The following is a 16,705-nucleotide window of genomic DNA, read 5'->3' on the forward strand; positions in this document are numbered from 1 at the left end:
CCCCCCCCCCCCCCCCTCCGGCTGCGGATTTACGTAACTGCAATACCCATGAATGAGATCGTTTCAAAGGAATAGCTGCTCTCGCCGGCTGACGGCTTTGTACACCCGCGCACAATCCGTTTGTTCTTCGTCCCTCTCGCGAGAGTTACGTGAATTTCGGCCGAGCGGATCGCGGGTACCGGACCAATGAAACGTCACGGGTCAGTGGAGTATTATCTAATATCGCCGGCCGACAGGGTTGCACGGTTTCTCTTAACCCTCTCGATCCTAGCCGGCTACATTTCAGCCCCAGAGTGGACGATTTATTTTCGCGTTAGCATCGTTTAATCCTCGCAAAGGGATGTGGGACAGCGGGAACGCGAACAAACAAGTCAAAGGGGTCATGAGTGGTCGAAATATACGAATATGCGTTTTGTTTGAGTAAAGGAAGGAAGGATCAGTAAAACAGTATTGTACCGATGATCGGTGGGTGTTCGTGAATTTTTAGTGGAATAGTAGCGAGGATATATTTCCCAAAAATATTATAATAATATAATAAATAAACGTCTTATCGTGGTCATGAGTGACCCGCGCCTCTTTCCGAAAGTCATCTTACTTTTCCGCAGGAAACGGCACATACATACATTTGGGATTCCCCGGGGGGAAGCAAGCGAGACCGAAAGGATTGAACCGCCGTGACAAATCATTTCACATCCGGAGGGAGCACGCGTCTGACGCGAAAATTATTTCGATCCAACCCTTTGCGATCGATTCCGCTTCCGACGCTGATTACACGGACAATTAAAACGATTAGCGATAGTCGCGAGTCGGCGCGCGAACGGCGGAGAAGAAGCGCGGCGAAACGACGGCGGCGGCGACTACGGCTGTGTGTGTGTGTGTGCGTGCGTGTCGGTGTGCAGCCGCCGACGTTCCTCCGTCTCTCGTTATAACGAGGCAGAAGCCGTAGGCCAGCCAGCACGAAATACCGAAAGAACGCCCGAGGCCGCGCGCGTCTAGATCGGGCCCCACCGATAGAGCCGTAACGCCGAAAATTAGCGCCGTCCGAGAAAACAAATACGAGAGGAAGCACGGTAGAGAAAGAAAGAAGGAGTAGAGAGAGAGGAAGAGAGCTCTCGCGATGTCGCCGCGAGAGAGAAGAGGAGAGACGCACGTACGTTCTGCCGTGATGGCGAAGAGAGGATGCGTGTCTCTCTCTCTCTCTCTTTCTCTCTCGGCGAGTTGTATCGCGCGCACCGTCGCCGTCGTCGTCGTGCGAGAGCACATCACCGCGGGCCCCCGAGGTTTCGTGGAAGCGATCTCTCTTCCACCTGCCACACGCTGCGGAAGGTAGTACCCGGGGATGTACTGGGTGTCCCGGAAGTGCATCGCTGCGGTTACCACCGAAACTACGGACCGCAGCACGCTTCCGTGTGTGGGAGGAGGTGACGCGAGAGGGCCGGGGCGCCGCAACGGCGGCGGCGTAACGAGTCGTCGCGCGCGCGCGGAGGATTATCCTCGGCGGATGAAATCGTGAATCACGGCCCCCGGTTGAAGGTCAAAGCGGCGAAAGTTGAGTGGGGGTTGCCGCGCGCGCGCGCGCTCCGGTGCGAGTGTGTGGAATCGCCGCGCGAATAAATCCCGCGATTAATTCTCCGCGAAGGACAAGCTGCAAAATTGTATGTTCGATATCGCGATACATAAAATTCAATTTTCAAGAGGTAGAACGCGTACACACGCGCACACACACACACACACACGTGTCCGACCGTCTCGTTTAATCAGCGCATGCATGCGACGCCGCAAATATACCGTTAATTGCATTCTACATTTTGCACGTTAATGCGACACGACGGTATCCACAGCGACGGTGGCTCATCTCCGTAGCTCCGTCGACTCGTTTACGTGTTAATATTTATAATGCCATTAATCGAGCGCGTCTATAAATGCTAATTGCTCTGCAATTCCACAAGACACGTCAAGTCAGAGGCGGGGCAGGGGGGGGNGGGGGGGGAGGCGGAGAAGTAGCAAAAGAAAGAGGGATAGAGAGAGTTAATCTCGCGGGATTATATACTGTTATACAAAAGACGGGCCTGTCCAATCGACGATAATCGCGATAATCGCGATCATCACTGGCTCCGCCAGTGGGAAAGAACATAAATTATATCGATTAAAAAGATTGGCATCTCGCGCAACTTATTAGCGATGGCATCTCCGCGATACGGGTTCGCGCGCCGCACGTTCGATCGATCGGCAGAGAGAGAAAAAGAGAGATAGAGAGAGAGAGAGCGAGAGAGTCTCGAAAATGGGAGTACACCATATGCCATATGGGAGTAAACCAACGTGATGGTGGTTTTGGTGCGCACGAAAGATTGCTATGTGCAAAGCCTTTGAACATTGCAGCGATGGACGAGGAATTACAAACGAGAAACGAGCGCGCGCGCGCGCCGGATGATCGAATGTCGGACAAAGCAGGTGCTTCGTTAAGTTGCACACGTTTTGCCGCGCTTTACCTCGTATTCTATTCCGCTTCGTCGCGCCTTCGATGCCTGCGCAATCAATCATCCAGCGATGCACATACGCCGTACGTTATCGTGCGTTTCGAGATGTAAACTGTGTGTCGTCGTCGCGCGCTCGCGCACTACTTACGTGCAGCGATCGCGAAATAGACCTTGGCAGTCATGTATAAATTAGAAAATGCATTGTTCGACGTGTGCGCGCGCGCTCGCGAATACGGCGTTGGCTCGCGCTGTGCTCGACGTTCCCCACCGATTCTCTCGGTTTCCGTCGTTACTTTTCCTAACGCGGACCACGCGATATCACGCTGAGAGAAGGGAATATAGTTATTTCCGGGGATAACATTATCCTCTTTGGCATTTTAACTGCAAAAATAGTCGGAGAGAGGACTATTTTTCCGAGGAGTGTTGTCCGTGTGTCAGTGACGATACCTCACGTGCGTGTGTTGTTACTGCTATTTTTCTGGTTAAAATAGAAAAGGCATATAACGTTGTCCCCGAAAGTAACTATAGTTTTCTCTCAGTGCAGAGCTGCTCAGAGTCTTTTTCGTTTCTACTTACGAACTGGGCAACAAAATTGTGCATTATTTATCTTACACAGCAAGCTCACTACGTCAGTTGTAATGTTGAACAAAGAGAGAGAGAGAGAGAGAGAGAAAGAGAGAGAATAGATAAATAGATAGCATTTATTTTTGCTGTGCACTCTAAAAGCGTTCGACAGAAGTAATAAATAAAAATGAGAGAAAAATAGAAGAACAGGGAGAACTGTGGCGGGGGATAATCACTCTTGGGAAATCGCGGATTGTTTCACAGTCGCACTTGCAAATTTTGTTATTCGAAAACTGATAACGTATACAGGATTTTACCATCTCATTAATATCGAGGGATTACGTAATCCTTTAAACTTTAACTCGCCGATCACCGACAGTTCCGAAAGAGATGCCATTATGGATCATGTAGACACATGTGTGCGTGTGTGTGTGTGCGTATGCGTGAATCCTGCTTCATATTAATTCCCCCGAATACGATTTATCGCGCGTCCGAACTCGTTTCTTTTACGATCTAATTTTGTAGTATTATTGCGCCGACGTGGACGGCGACGTGCGGCGCCGACAACGGCGGCGTGCTTCGATCTGGCACCTAATTTCTTGTTCTTTCCGACAGTAACATAAACCGTAATGAGGATACGGTCATTCCGATGCCGATAAATATCTCCGATGACTGCGGCCGTTGCCGTAGGGTTTCGATCGCCTCGAAAAAGAGAGAGAGAGAGAGAGAGCCCTTTCCCGTAATCTGTGCGCACGTAAAAAAAAACGGTCATTAAAACCGAGCGCCGTTCGATGACGATTCCTCTTGAGGAATGTCACGTGGGTTACACCCTTTCTTCACGGGGAAAACTCTGCCTTCGATTTTCCCTCGTTAAGATCGGATGCGTCGTAGGACGATTTCTAATTCCAATACCTCCCAGTCGACTATATATTCGTGTCACATGTTGAATAAAAAACATTTCCTAAACTTCACACCGTTTTGACCGCTCGAGTCGATGACGAAAGTTGCGATACTTGGACAAGATTTCCAACATCTTTCCTCGCATTGTATGAGATTTTTGTGATCTACTTTATCTTACATTAGTGAGCATCGAGTTAAATCAAATTCACTTTACATTTTCATATATATATAGCTTCGTTATATAAATAGCGGTAGAGCAGTAAAAATCATATCAAGGAACACGTGCTGGCTCGAATGGTCAGAGCGGCACATAACGAATGAAGAGCATCTTGAATTCGGTAGCATCTCGAATTCGTATCCGGAAGAATATAGCGTACGTCACCCGGTAGGACGAACAGCTGCTTTCGATCGGTGACGGCGGGCGTTTCTTATCGGACCGTTTTCGAATTATAGTTTCGAACGATGATACGCGCGCTGTTGAGTGCACACGATGCGGGAAAGGAAGTAGAAACTGCAGTGAAGAAGAGAGAGAAAGAAAGAGAGCGAGCGGCGCTCAAAGGCACGTTTATCGGACGATTTACAGCTTTCAGCATCCTCGTGCGGCGACAACGACGGCCGGTCATAATTTGTTTACTTGTTATATTGTCGCTCATTAGCGGCTGCGAGACCGGTCGGAGTTATGACCGACGGGTCGCGTCGCGATGCGGAGAATCGACGGCCGCGATGCACCGCTGTCACGAGTTATTGGAACGGCGATACATCCGGCCAGAGATAGATCTTAACCTTCAGTGATTTGAATAGATAACGCGCTTCCTTTTCTTTTACTATTTCGAAGGGGTCTCCGTGTGTGTGTGTGTGTGTGTGAACATTGCTTGTAAGCCCACTTTGGCCTAGGAAAATCGGTCCCGGAGGTCCGTTCGCCGTTCGCTCGGACTCCACGAGAACGATTGGCGATATGTCGGCTTGCTAATGTATCGCCTCCGCGATAATTAATTCCGGTCACATGAATATATATATTACGGGCGAGGAGAACGACTGTTTACACGTCTCGAGCTGATTTTTTAATCGATCGAAAACAAAGACGGTGACGCACAGGTCCGATTAATTTTATGTGCGCGAATCGATTAAGTGCCGTGACGCTCGCGCTAATTTTGGGGGCGCAGCGTCTCCCGTCTGCGTTCTTTCCTACGTTGTTTCCTTCTTTTCCATTTCTGCGCGACTAATGAATGTCGTTGAATTGTATACAGCCAGTCACACAAAGGTCGCAGCGTTTCCTTTTTCTGATAAGTTTCGGCATCGCGTCCGATAGGAAAATTTGTTCTTTTCTTTTTTTTCTTTAATCATTCTCAGGAGATATATTTTCCTATTGGATACACGAGATGTATTGCGAAACTTATGGAGAAGAAAGCGTTGCAAGCTTTTTGTGAGTGACAACACATACAATATTCGTTGGATTAAATAATCTCGCCGAACGCTACAATTAATGAAAAAGTTTCTTGTCAAATTAATTAACACATCATTATTTATAATTATTTAACACATTTGATATGTCCTAAATGATCCATTCGAATTTCTACGTTAATTTATTACAAGATAAATATGTTAAAAATTAATACAAATATTATTTAAAAATTAATACAAATTAATTTAATACGTTAATCGACACTGAAGTATGTGTTATTTTAACGCTTACACACGTTGAATATCGACACAACACACAATCTTGAAATAACACAAACGCAATACGTTAAATTAGCATATGGGTATGTTAAAAATTTGACACAAAAACGACCGACTTTAACACAAGTACAAAATCTATTTTACCGTGTATCGTGACTTTGCAATTAATATTAATATTTGTCCGCATTATTATCACTACTATGTGCGCTCGTATATATATCGGGCTAAAATATTACACGACTGCATACCGTAGAACATCTCTCTATATATAATCGCTCGGTATAATAGTGCGAAATGGCGGAATATTCTCGGCGCTTCGGCGTTACATAATCAGCTGGTCGTCTGGTTGCCAAATACAAAAAAAAGGAAAAAGCACCGACGGTGTAGCACATTTGCGATGCGGCGCGGACAGCTTCTCGCTCGCCACACTCGTTAGAGGATTCCCTTCGCGTCCTCCTCCCGCGGAATATTTTGGCTCACATAGCGCGGATAATCCGGCTTAGTGTCCTGCACGACGACGTGAATGAGAACGGCGTCTCGTTTTATCGCGAGCGGACGCGTCACCGCTGAGCCGATTCTGTCTCTCTCTCTCTCTCTCTCTCCACGCCCGCTCGCGCCCGAAATTTGGGAACGAGACGTCGTCCTCTCGCTCAACCGACAGTAGGCAGATGCCACTTGAAATCCCGCTACCTTCCTTCGCGATACCTTCGGCGTCCCGAGCCGATCGACCGGCTCTTTTTTTCGAGAGCCCGGCTCTTTGATCGATGTATCCGGCATCTCCTAGGACGGTTCGTCCTCCGCGGTTCGCCGCGAGATCTCTCCGGGTCTCTTAATTAAATGCATCTACGGCTCTTCTCGTAATTGATCGTCAATACGTTCGTATTTTAAATGTATACATCTTTGGTTGTGCTTCTTTAATATATATATTTTTAATATATATATATATATGTCGACATGTTCACACATTAGATACGTAATACGTGGATTATATGATGTTCGTTCATTCAGCACGCTGTACTTTTGTCGGAAATGTAAGTGATTCGTTAAAAGTGATCCGCAACTTGAACAGGTGCACTTCCTTTCTCCCTGATGCGAGGAAGGCCGGGATTAGACAGGCTTATTGTTTGATATCAATAGGGACTGCCCGCTTGATAGCTCGTAGATACGCAGAACGTAACGGGACGCTTTATCTCACATACCATCGTCCCGAAGCAACGTTTCGGCCTATTAAATGCGCCCTTTCAAAACTCGACGAATTTATGTCGCCTAATTAGGGTAATGGAATCTTTCTCAGTAATTTGGTCGTGAGAAACTACTTATGTCGGGGTGCGCCTATTAGTTGGAAAGTATATACGTAACGGACGTTTTTGAATATCCCGGATATTTACACTCGTCGCGATGAAACTTGGAAAAAGTACGTGAGTCCGAGTAGTTTACGAATGTCGGCCGAATATCGAGTGCTTTCGGGAGAAATGTATGAAGATGACTTGGTAGATGTTTTGGTAGACATGCGAGTTACACACAATTAACTATGTCTACTCATTACGACAGAATCGTCTTCTACTTTCGGTTTTGAAGAAATCGTCTATTGGTTTTGAAACGCTAAAATCTTTAAATTACTGTAATTTCATTAAAATGATGTGTTACTTTAACGTGAAGAATGTGTCAAAAAGTACATAAATATAATGTTAAATTAACACATTTACAGTACTTGTCATTATACGTTAACAAGATGAATCTGTTAATTTAACATCATATTTATCTATTTTTAAACATATGTTTTTGGTATACTTTTTAATGTATTTCCCATGTTAAAGTAACAAAATTCAATGGATCGTTTTCAACATAAAAATTTTCGTTGGGTTTAAGAATTAAAAAATGAATAAGTATCAGTACCGTCAAAATAGATTTTTACCTGTTTATAGATCATCTAAATACACAGTAAAAAATGTTGTGTTAATTTAACATAAGGTGGATACGTTGAAAAGTAACACAAATATTATGTCAGAAATTAACCAAATTAATACGTCGACACTGAAATATAAAATGTATTATTTTAATACTTTACACATATTAAATACTGACGCGGCACAAAATGTTGACACAACATAAACACAATGTGTTAAATTAACACGCATGCCTGATAAAAATTTAACGCAAAAATTTTAACCGATTTTAACGCAGGTACAAATTGTTTTTTACTGTGTACCGCGCAAACAATCCTCTAGAGCATCAAAGTAACGTCAAAATTCCGACTCGGATTTGTCAAATTTTTTCCAGCGCGATCATTTCGCGATTCGGAAGCTCCGGAATCTCGTGGTTCTCCGCTCCTCGCGATTAGCGCGTGTGCGGAATAATGCAGCTTCAGCGCGATCCCTCGCGTGGAATCTCGAGGGCTCGACTCCGCTCTCGAGAAAAACGCGGTTGCGCGTAACTTTCATTAGAACCGCCGAGTTACACGGCGGAGGATCTCACGCTTTGTCCGAAAAACGCGACTCCGAGCCAAGATTTTCCAGGGTCTCTCTCGCGGCGCCTCCAGCGCGCAAGTGTATATATATATATGTGTGTGCGTGTATGTATGTGTGCGCGTATCTCGTGTCTCTTCTTCGTCGAGCGAATATAATTCTTCGACGAACGCGACGTCCCTTCGTACGTTCCTTGCTTCATCCTGCCGGACCGATGCGCGCCCGACACACAGCCGTCGGTTTCTGGCTCGAAGAGGAGAACGAGGTCCGCTTTTTATTCCAGGGAACGCGACTCGGAAGCCTCCAGCGTGCGTCCACCGTCTGACAGCGGCCGAGATTGACTCGTGCACGTTTCTATTCCAACCTTTCAGGATTCTACCAGGTGTCGTCGACGTGACTCCGCGGTCGGGCATCGCGCGCGCGCACGATTCGCGCGACTCAGAAGCTCAGGACCGATTTTCGATTTCGCGACGAGTCCCCCTCCGCGAGTCGTCTACAATTCCCGCCGCTCCAAACAGATCCGATATTTTCTATTTCACACACACCGAAGACACACCCTCTCTCCTGATATCTCTCCGAGAAGCCGGGCGAATTATTTTCAGCAGCATATGCGAGGACGACGGGATGTCCTTTTAATTACCGAGACCGAACACGCACACGAGCGAGCGAGATACGAATCTAATAACAGTTGCATGATAGTCTATAAGTGAGCCCGCTTAATCGAGCAAACGATCTAATCGAACTGTACATGTTGATCGGGGGTCTAGGCAGATGTTTCCTCAGATGAAGTTCCGAGTTTCCGGTCTGGACGCCAAGGCCAAGTACATCCTTCTGCTGGACATCGTGGCCGCCGACGACTACAGATACAAGTTCCACAACAGGTAGTGGTTTTGTGGGGTGTAGGGGGAGCGAAGGCACACACTCGTAAAAATATAATCATCGCGGACAGTCGGCGTGTCTTAACGATCTCGAGGGCCGTTCCTCAACCGTGTTACACCGTTATCTCTAAAAGAAGAAAAAAGAAAAACGCACCGCGGCGACCTTGATTATTCGTTTTATCTTTTATATTTCCCCGAGTACCCCCCTCCCCTCGTATATACTTGAGATGTCATGAGAGAAGATTCGGCGGGCATAAAGTGACTTTTCAACGGAAACTGTTCCACGGGGAGATCCTTAAGGCCCGATACTGTCCGTTCTGAAGGAAAGCGAATAAGCAGCGCGCTCCGTAATGCGAAGATACAAATTTTACGCGCGCGCGCGCGCGCGCGATTCCCACTTTTCCCGTGGGAATAACGAAGAAACTCAGCGGTGAACGATCGAACTAACGTATGCTGTGTTTGTCTTTTTTTGCGATTGCAAAATTGTTCGCAGACGCATGTTTCCCGCGTATAAAGTGAGGGTGTCCGGATTAGACAAGCAGGCTAGCTACATACTTCTAATGGACATCGTGGCATCGGACGAATGCCGATATAAATTTCACAGCAGGTGATATCCCTGACCCCTCCGCGATCAGAGCGATCCTGGGTCATTCTTTCTTCTGAATTACGGCTCGAAGTCGTCGTGTCGCACATCGTTCGGCGGATCGGACGATGCGTTCCGATCGAACGTATCGCGAGTATCTCTCTTGCTCGGGAATGAAGTCGAGTAATTTTGGGGATCGCACATTACGAAGCGATGATCCTGGATCGTACTTGATCGAATCATGTTATCTTTTTTATCAAGAGCCTCTCCTCTGAAATAAGTGTGGAGCGTGCGCTGCGAACAATTCCTCATACTCGTCGAAAATAATTTATTCGTCATCCTGCATGCCACTGAACCGCGCGATTCACCCCGCGTGAGATCGGTTAGTCTCTCTCTCTCTCTCTCTCTCTCTCTCTTTGCCGCCGAGCGTAAAAGTTCCGTTCCCCGCGCTTTTCTTCTCGCGTGCGGAGAAACCGAGCGCTTTCGCGCGAGTGTCCCGCGCGAGTGCTAATTCCCACGTGTTCACTCATTAAATGCTACTTATCGGCACATCGTCGTTACGTGAGTAATATCAAAAGGCAAAAAAAAAGTCACGAACGTTTCATCTTCTCGTAGAAGTCGCTACACACGGGAGAAGACCCATGGGAAATTATTTCGACTTGTATGGGGATCGCAAGCCTTCACATTAGCTGACCGAGACGCCTCGCAAATTCCGTGCCACTGCATTTCTTCTAATTACGTCGCGCGTTCGGTAAAGATTGCCGAAATTCGAAACACCGTTGCGCGTTTGCCATCACTCGGTATCGCAGTTCGCGACTCGAGGAGGAATTTCTTCATTGGCTATCGCTTCGAATTCGTCTCTCGTAGTTTCATCGAGCGGATTACACGCTCGCGTAACTGCACCGGGAGAAAGATTGGATTTCAGAAAATTTCTCGAATTGAGACTACTTTGTTCCTTGGAATAGAGCGAACAAGCTTTTTCTCTGTACATGTGTGAAAAAGTGCAGAGCCGATCCTCTCTCCGGTGAATTTCGGCCGCATTTTTTCCGATGACCGCGCGAAACTCTTCCACCCGACAGACGTCGACACGACGGAGGGGCCCCGATTAGCGCCCTCCACCTCGAGTAAACTCTCGCGAGGCATCTCGGACACCGGCGTTCGGAGACAATCGAAACGCAGACCACAATGAACGATTACATCACGCCGGCGACCGCAGCCACTTTGGAACTCGTCGAACGAGTTCTTCCCTACGGTCCTTCGCGCTCGAGTTTTGACCCACCTGCGAGAAATACTACGAACCACGACGGGCACGCCCTCCCTTAAAAGACAACAATCGCGCCGATTGATGCTCGCGGCCCGGGGAAACTATTCGAGCCAACGGGGGAACAGGGTCACTTCGATCCCCCCTTTCGGCCCGTTCCGGATCATCGCTGGCTCGGTCACTTGCGTTGAATGATGCATTGGCGAGGAGGTACCATTACCTCGCAAGGAAATCGTTAGGATTTGTTCGATTATCGGGAGCGCACGGTCGACTTTCCTCCTCGATCTGAATTACAGCCGAGAGAAAAAGAGAGAGAGAGAGAGAGAGAGTCTAGATGTATAAGACACCGAATGAAACATTTTTAAATAAGGGATGAATTACAATCTGGTTTATACGGATGTTTATACCGGTGTGTATTTCGGATAAGCGCAGGATATGAATTAAATATCCTTCGTAGAATTTCTCTCGCGAGGCGCGCAGGAGCTAAACTAAATGCAAGATAAAGAGCCAGCGTTGAAAAGAAACGACAGTCCACCGCCGAACCGGGATTCTTTCGCTACGGTCTGCGTTTCCGATCGTCCGACGATTCGGGTCCGTCGATGACGAGGAGGATCGCTCGCGCGATCCTCGTCGTCGTCGTAGGGGCGCGTTTCAAGCGGCGTGTCACGCCGACAATCCTCTAATGCATTTTTATTCCCGTGTTGCGAGCAGTAGGTGGATGGTAGCGGGTAAAGCGGATCCGGAAATGCCGAAGAGGATGTACATACATCCGGACTCGCCGAGTAGCGGCGAGCAGTGGATGCAGAAGGTCGTGAGCTTCCACAAACTCAAGCTCACCAACAACATCAGCGACAAGCACGGCTTTGTAAGTACTGTACGTAACGCCAACCAAACAATTACTTACTTACTAGCCTCTAAGCTTGCTCCTTTAGTTTGCAATTAATCGCTAACTCGGAAGACCTACCCGAGGGCGCGCGTGCACCTCAGACAGGTCGATTTGAATCGCGAAGCGAATCCGTGATCGAAGTACGGCATGAGAGAGACACGTTTCGTTCGTCGCGCGCGAACAGATTTTCTCGCGATCACGATGACGATCGAAGGAACATTTTTGCGCGACATTTCTATATAACATTTTTCATATTTTCACGTAATAAAGAAGCCACAGGGGTTTTCATCCCGCAAACGTACGCACCACTTAGGCACCACTGTGCGGCGCGGATACATATCGAGCCTCGATGACACTCGATTCCACACGCGGCTGGAGTTCCACCAAAACTGCAATATCGAAATCTGATATTTCTGTATAAAACGCGATTTTATGCGGTCGATGTTCCCGTGTTGCGACACGTCGCGCGCAATTAGCCGTCGAAAAGCCTCGAGGTGGTTACTGAGGCTGCGCCCTCCCGCCTCCTTTCCATCTGGCTTCGCGTTCGAATAATTATAATCCTCGGCGTTAATCGGCCAGCAGCGAAGAGGCCGGCGGGACTCGAGAGAGAGAGAGAGAGAGAGAGAGAAATCGGAAACGGAGCAGTCGTATTCCTTCAAAACGGCATCTCTAGAAGGAGATGCTGTCAGGCGCGCGCGCCTGGATCGGATTTCCGCGCGGATTCTTACCGCTATGTAATCCTGGGATTAAGTTATCGCGATGGATTTCGCCGTCAAGTAGTTTTGCCCTCTTTCCCTGCCTCCCCCCAACCACGGCTTCGCACTCCCTTATTCATCCTCTCTTCCTCTCTATTAGCCTCGGCCTCCTTGGCCCCCTTCGCTCTCGTCTTTTCTCTCTCCGACGAAGAGGGCGCGCACGGAAGCCAGTATTAACTAAGGAAGACTGCCCCCTTTCTGCGTCCACGGTGGTTCTCTGTCTCTTTTTCCCGACCTCGGCCTTCTTTTTTTTTTGCGAATCCTTTTTGCGGCAACCCGTCGGCGTCCTTTGAAGGATCTTGCATCGTTGGCTCGTGAAATCTAGTCCTCCTTACCCAGAGCCCACCGATGTCAATGGCTGGCTGTCGTCTCGCGCTGTGCGTGGCAGACCGACCTTTGTTAAAACCACTCTCCTCCCTTCTTCCTTCCCTCCAGTATCCTCTCTCTCTCTCTCTTTCTTTTTCTCCCGACGTTTCTCCCACTCCCTTTTTTCGTAAACACTCGCGTAAACGCGTTTATGCGCTGGCTGGAAGGAAGAGAGAGAGGAAGATGGAAACTTGGAGAACTTGCGAGAGTGAACGAGATGAATACGAAGAGAGGCAGAGAGCGGAGAGAGATCGAGTGAGAAGGATGGAAGGGGCAAGAGAGAAAGACAGCAGCGGGCAGATTGTCGCCGAAAGGTAATGTGGCCACGACATTATGCACGGTTCACCTACATCGTGCGACGGAGCATGCGTCTTCCGCTCTTAAGGTCTCTCTCTCTCTCTCTCTGTCTCGGTGCGCGGGGAGTCTGGATCCAGTTTGTGCACGAACCCAGAAAATGCCTCTCGAAAAAAAGAAACCCACCGAACCCCTTCCTCGCCGGCTAATAGACCACGGCCCTTTTCACCTGGCCCAACCCTTTCCAGATTTACGAAAGATCTGGAACGGAAGGGTCCTTTGAAGGATTATGTGTTTTTCACGCTACCTCAAAGCGCGAGTCTATAAAAGCGATCTCATACGAGTACGGTGGAGTATGCTTGTTAAGTAATGCGAGGTATCGTTATTTCCTGACGGGAAGCGGAGAACGCCTGGATCTCTTCTCCCCTTGGGGACGCGGTATGAGAGAGAAAAAATAGGGATAAATGCGGACGCACAAGTTGCGCGCGGAAATTATGGCCGATTTCCACTTAATTCGTCGCGCCTTTGTTCCGTGTGATCAGCCTCGAGCATCACCTAATCGTTACCCTTTGCTGAATGATTGAATTAACGATGGAACGATAGAAACATTAATGCAAACGTAAACGTGCGCTCTGCAACCCCGCGAATACGTGTAGTTATTTCTCGTCCGCATACACACGAGTTTTCTTCCGCCGCTCGATTTTCGTCGAATCAAGCCGTCAATTCTGCCACTCGCAGGGCCCGGAGTTTCGAGAACCGTCATCGGGACTTGACTTTGGCTTTAACCCTAATTTTCGCAACCCTCTTCTAGTGCCCTACTTAGCGAGGGCGCACGCGGAAAGAAAGCACAGAAATTAGCGTAAACAACGCCGGGAATCCTCTCGAGTGTAATCCCGAGCGTGTCGGGATAGTAGCGGGGCGAACGGCGCACCGGGCCCTTTGTCGGGGAAAGCCCGGCGTGGCAAACAAAAACGAGACACTGCCGAGTCACGGTCCTCCGAGAGATGTCTTCGAGGGCAATCCCGAGGTCCGCAAGGCCCTCGATGAGCAAATATCGGTGAAAGGCCGTCGAGGACCGCAAACAGGACGCACCGACGGCACGTCAGCGGTGCACGAAAGCGGTCAGAGACATCCCGTCGTGGCGACGACGGAAGGTGGAAGGACCTCGTTGCTCCCGTTTTATTAAAGTGACACCGCGTGCGCTTCCTCGGACGCGCCGCTGAGCATTAAGCGTGGGAATGTTTGACAGGATAGAAGCGGGGGCCGGATCCGTTCCTAGGTAGAAGCCGAGGATGTGCATATGTACGCGGCGGGAGATCCATTGTGTGTGCCGAGGTTAGCGGTGGAATAATTTATCGGGATTTATTTACCTAAGAATAAACACTATTTAAAGGAGAGAGAAAGGGAGAGAGGTCGGATTCATTTTTAACCTTACGGAGGTCGCGCGGACGACAGGTGTTATCCATGCGTACTAGAATATATTTCCCGCAAAATACTAACAAGCGTCCATCTTTTGCGCCTCCGCGTATCCGTCAGTTAGGGACTGTTCCTGTCCATCGCGGGAAATTGAAAACAACTCGCGGCCAGCAGTGCGTTGTTTTCTCTGCGGGTGAGCACTAAATGATAAAACCAGAGGAGAGCGCCAAAGAGAGCACTCGATAATAAAACCACCGGAATATCGTCGCCGAAAGATGCACAAATTCGATTTCTCCCGAACATTGCAATTATATGTGCGTAATGCTCGCTTTGAAAAAAATGATCGATTATTTATGCATCGTATCTTGATGTTTGAACACAGGTCATTTCCAAAATAACGTTGATCCCCTCGCAATTCTCGCTCTCGATTTGTTTTCTTCGTTCTTGAATTGACGAGAAGGAAGTAAAAACGGCTTTAGTTTGGTTTTCACGCAAGACCTTTCGTAATTGTTACTTCCATGTAAATGGATATTATTACTTTCTGAAGCGATCTTTCGATCGAAAATGTCGATTTAAAATGGAGGATAATGTTCGTGCTCCGCTGTGCACCGCTCTCCGGGCTCCTGAAATTATATCGGCCGAAAGCCGATATTTTCGTCCTTTTAACTAGCCTCGGCCGGCAATCCGGTGGCAAGTCCACGATACGCCCCTCTTTATTAATTGTCCACGATCGTCCCTTCTTCGCGGCCGCGAGACGCGTTATCGTCATTACGGCTCGCCGCTAATGAAGTAGTTCGATTTGGCAATCGAGTCGCCGCGCCGCAGGACACCCGAAATACTGGAAATACTGGAATCACGGCCGACCTTCCTCTCCACGTCGCTCCACCCCGTCGTTAGACGCGTCCTTTTCTTTTATTCTTACCTCCGCGACGCGCACGTCACGCAATTCTCTCTCTCTCTCTCTCTCTCTTTCTCGGTCGCGATTGCTTCTCGACAAAACGCTTCCAGCTGTATCCAGATACACGCCGCCCTTATACCAGATACTCGAATGACTTCATTGTCCCGACAGTTCCCGAAGCCGCTAGTCATATTCCTCAAAGGGCTGTCGCGGCCATTCGCATGCGAGCCCGTCGATGCAATTTGTCAAGTGCGCGTAGGACATGCATTTTTATTTTCAAGCCGGACGGGTCTTCACCGATGTATTCTACAAGCGGGCGTACTTGCATACCGTAGAATCGGGAGTAATTCTTTCGAGAATTAGCGGCACGCAAAGTGCCGAGCTCCTCCCGCGCGTAATGCGAAATGAATTTCGCACGATTCGGGTAAGAATTCGAACGATAAACGGCTTCGTCCTTCCATCTCCTCTTCCCCCCTCATCTAATACCGCCGGTTGCGTTTCTGAGCCGCAGCGAATGACATTCGCCGACGAGTCCCCGACGAAGATAGGAGCCCAGGAACTATTTTGCAGGCGCGAAATTTCAATATCGTTCGGTACGTGCTCGACATATCGCACGGAATTCCGCTCGGAATCAATTTCCAATTTTCGCCCCGGTCATAGCGCATGCACAGGCGCATCCGCGCGGTAGAAAAAAAAACACGCGCGGGCGCGCGCGCGCACATACACACACCCACACACACACACACATCGCACAAGCGGGGGAGAATTCCTTTTCCAATTTTCCGAAAAAAATTAAAATGGAGAACAATCGGTCTGTCGGACGGAGTCCGACCGAAACTCGATCAAATGTGCCTCGCAGCTTTAATTATCCAGCGCCCGGTGGCGAAGCTTACAGAAGCACGGTCGGACGGCGTTTCGTGATTTGTTTAGTAATGGATACGTGCCTATAGTGGTGTTCGTTAGTTGACATTCAGCGATAAATCGATACGGGATGAAGTTTACCCGAGGATGACGTTTCGACATCGCGCGCGACTTTTTCCCTTATTTTTCCAGCGATTCGTCCTTCCGGCGCCACCCACGGCTCCGGGAAACGCAAGATGCGTTCTAAGACAGCGCTCTATTCGAGGCCCGGTGGCTTCTCCGGTCTAGAGGTACCTCAGGGCGACAGTGCTGACGTAACGCGCGGCAACTTAACGTGGGCGCACCGCGTGCGGATAGGACGCGAGCGGGTTGGCCGCACACGCGCACTCTCGTCGGTACCCAAGAAGACGCGGGACGTATC

The 16,705-nt window shown here is 48.7% G+C and overlaps 1 protein-coding gene across 1 annotated transcript in view; it reads left to right on the plus strand.

The window, feature by feature from the left end:
* LOC106742279 (optomotor-blind protein) overlaps window positions 1-16,705 on the plus strand; it is a 106,208-nt gene that overhangs the window by 33,024 nt on the left and 56,479 nt on the right. The window contains exons 3-4 of the mRNA XM_014615067.1: window positions 8,854-8,967; window positions 11,520-11,682. Coding sequence (XP_014470553.1) covers window positions 8,854-8,967; window positions 11,520-11,682 — 277 coding nt within the window. The remainder of the gene's footprint in view (window positions 1-8,853; window positions 8,968-11,519; window positions 11,683-16,705) is intronic.

Source organism: Dinoponera quadriceps, unplaced genomic scaffold, assembly GCF_001313825.1.
Source record: "Dinoponera quadriceps isolate SergipeBrazil2010 unplaced genomic scaffold, ASM131382v1 scaffold3, whole genome shotgun sequence".
In the NCBI taxonomy this organism is placed as follows: domain Eukaryota; kingdom Metazoa; phylum Arthropoda; class Insecta; order Hymenoptera; family Formicidae; genus Dinoponera; species Dinoponera quadriceps.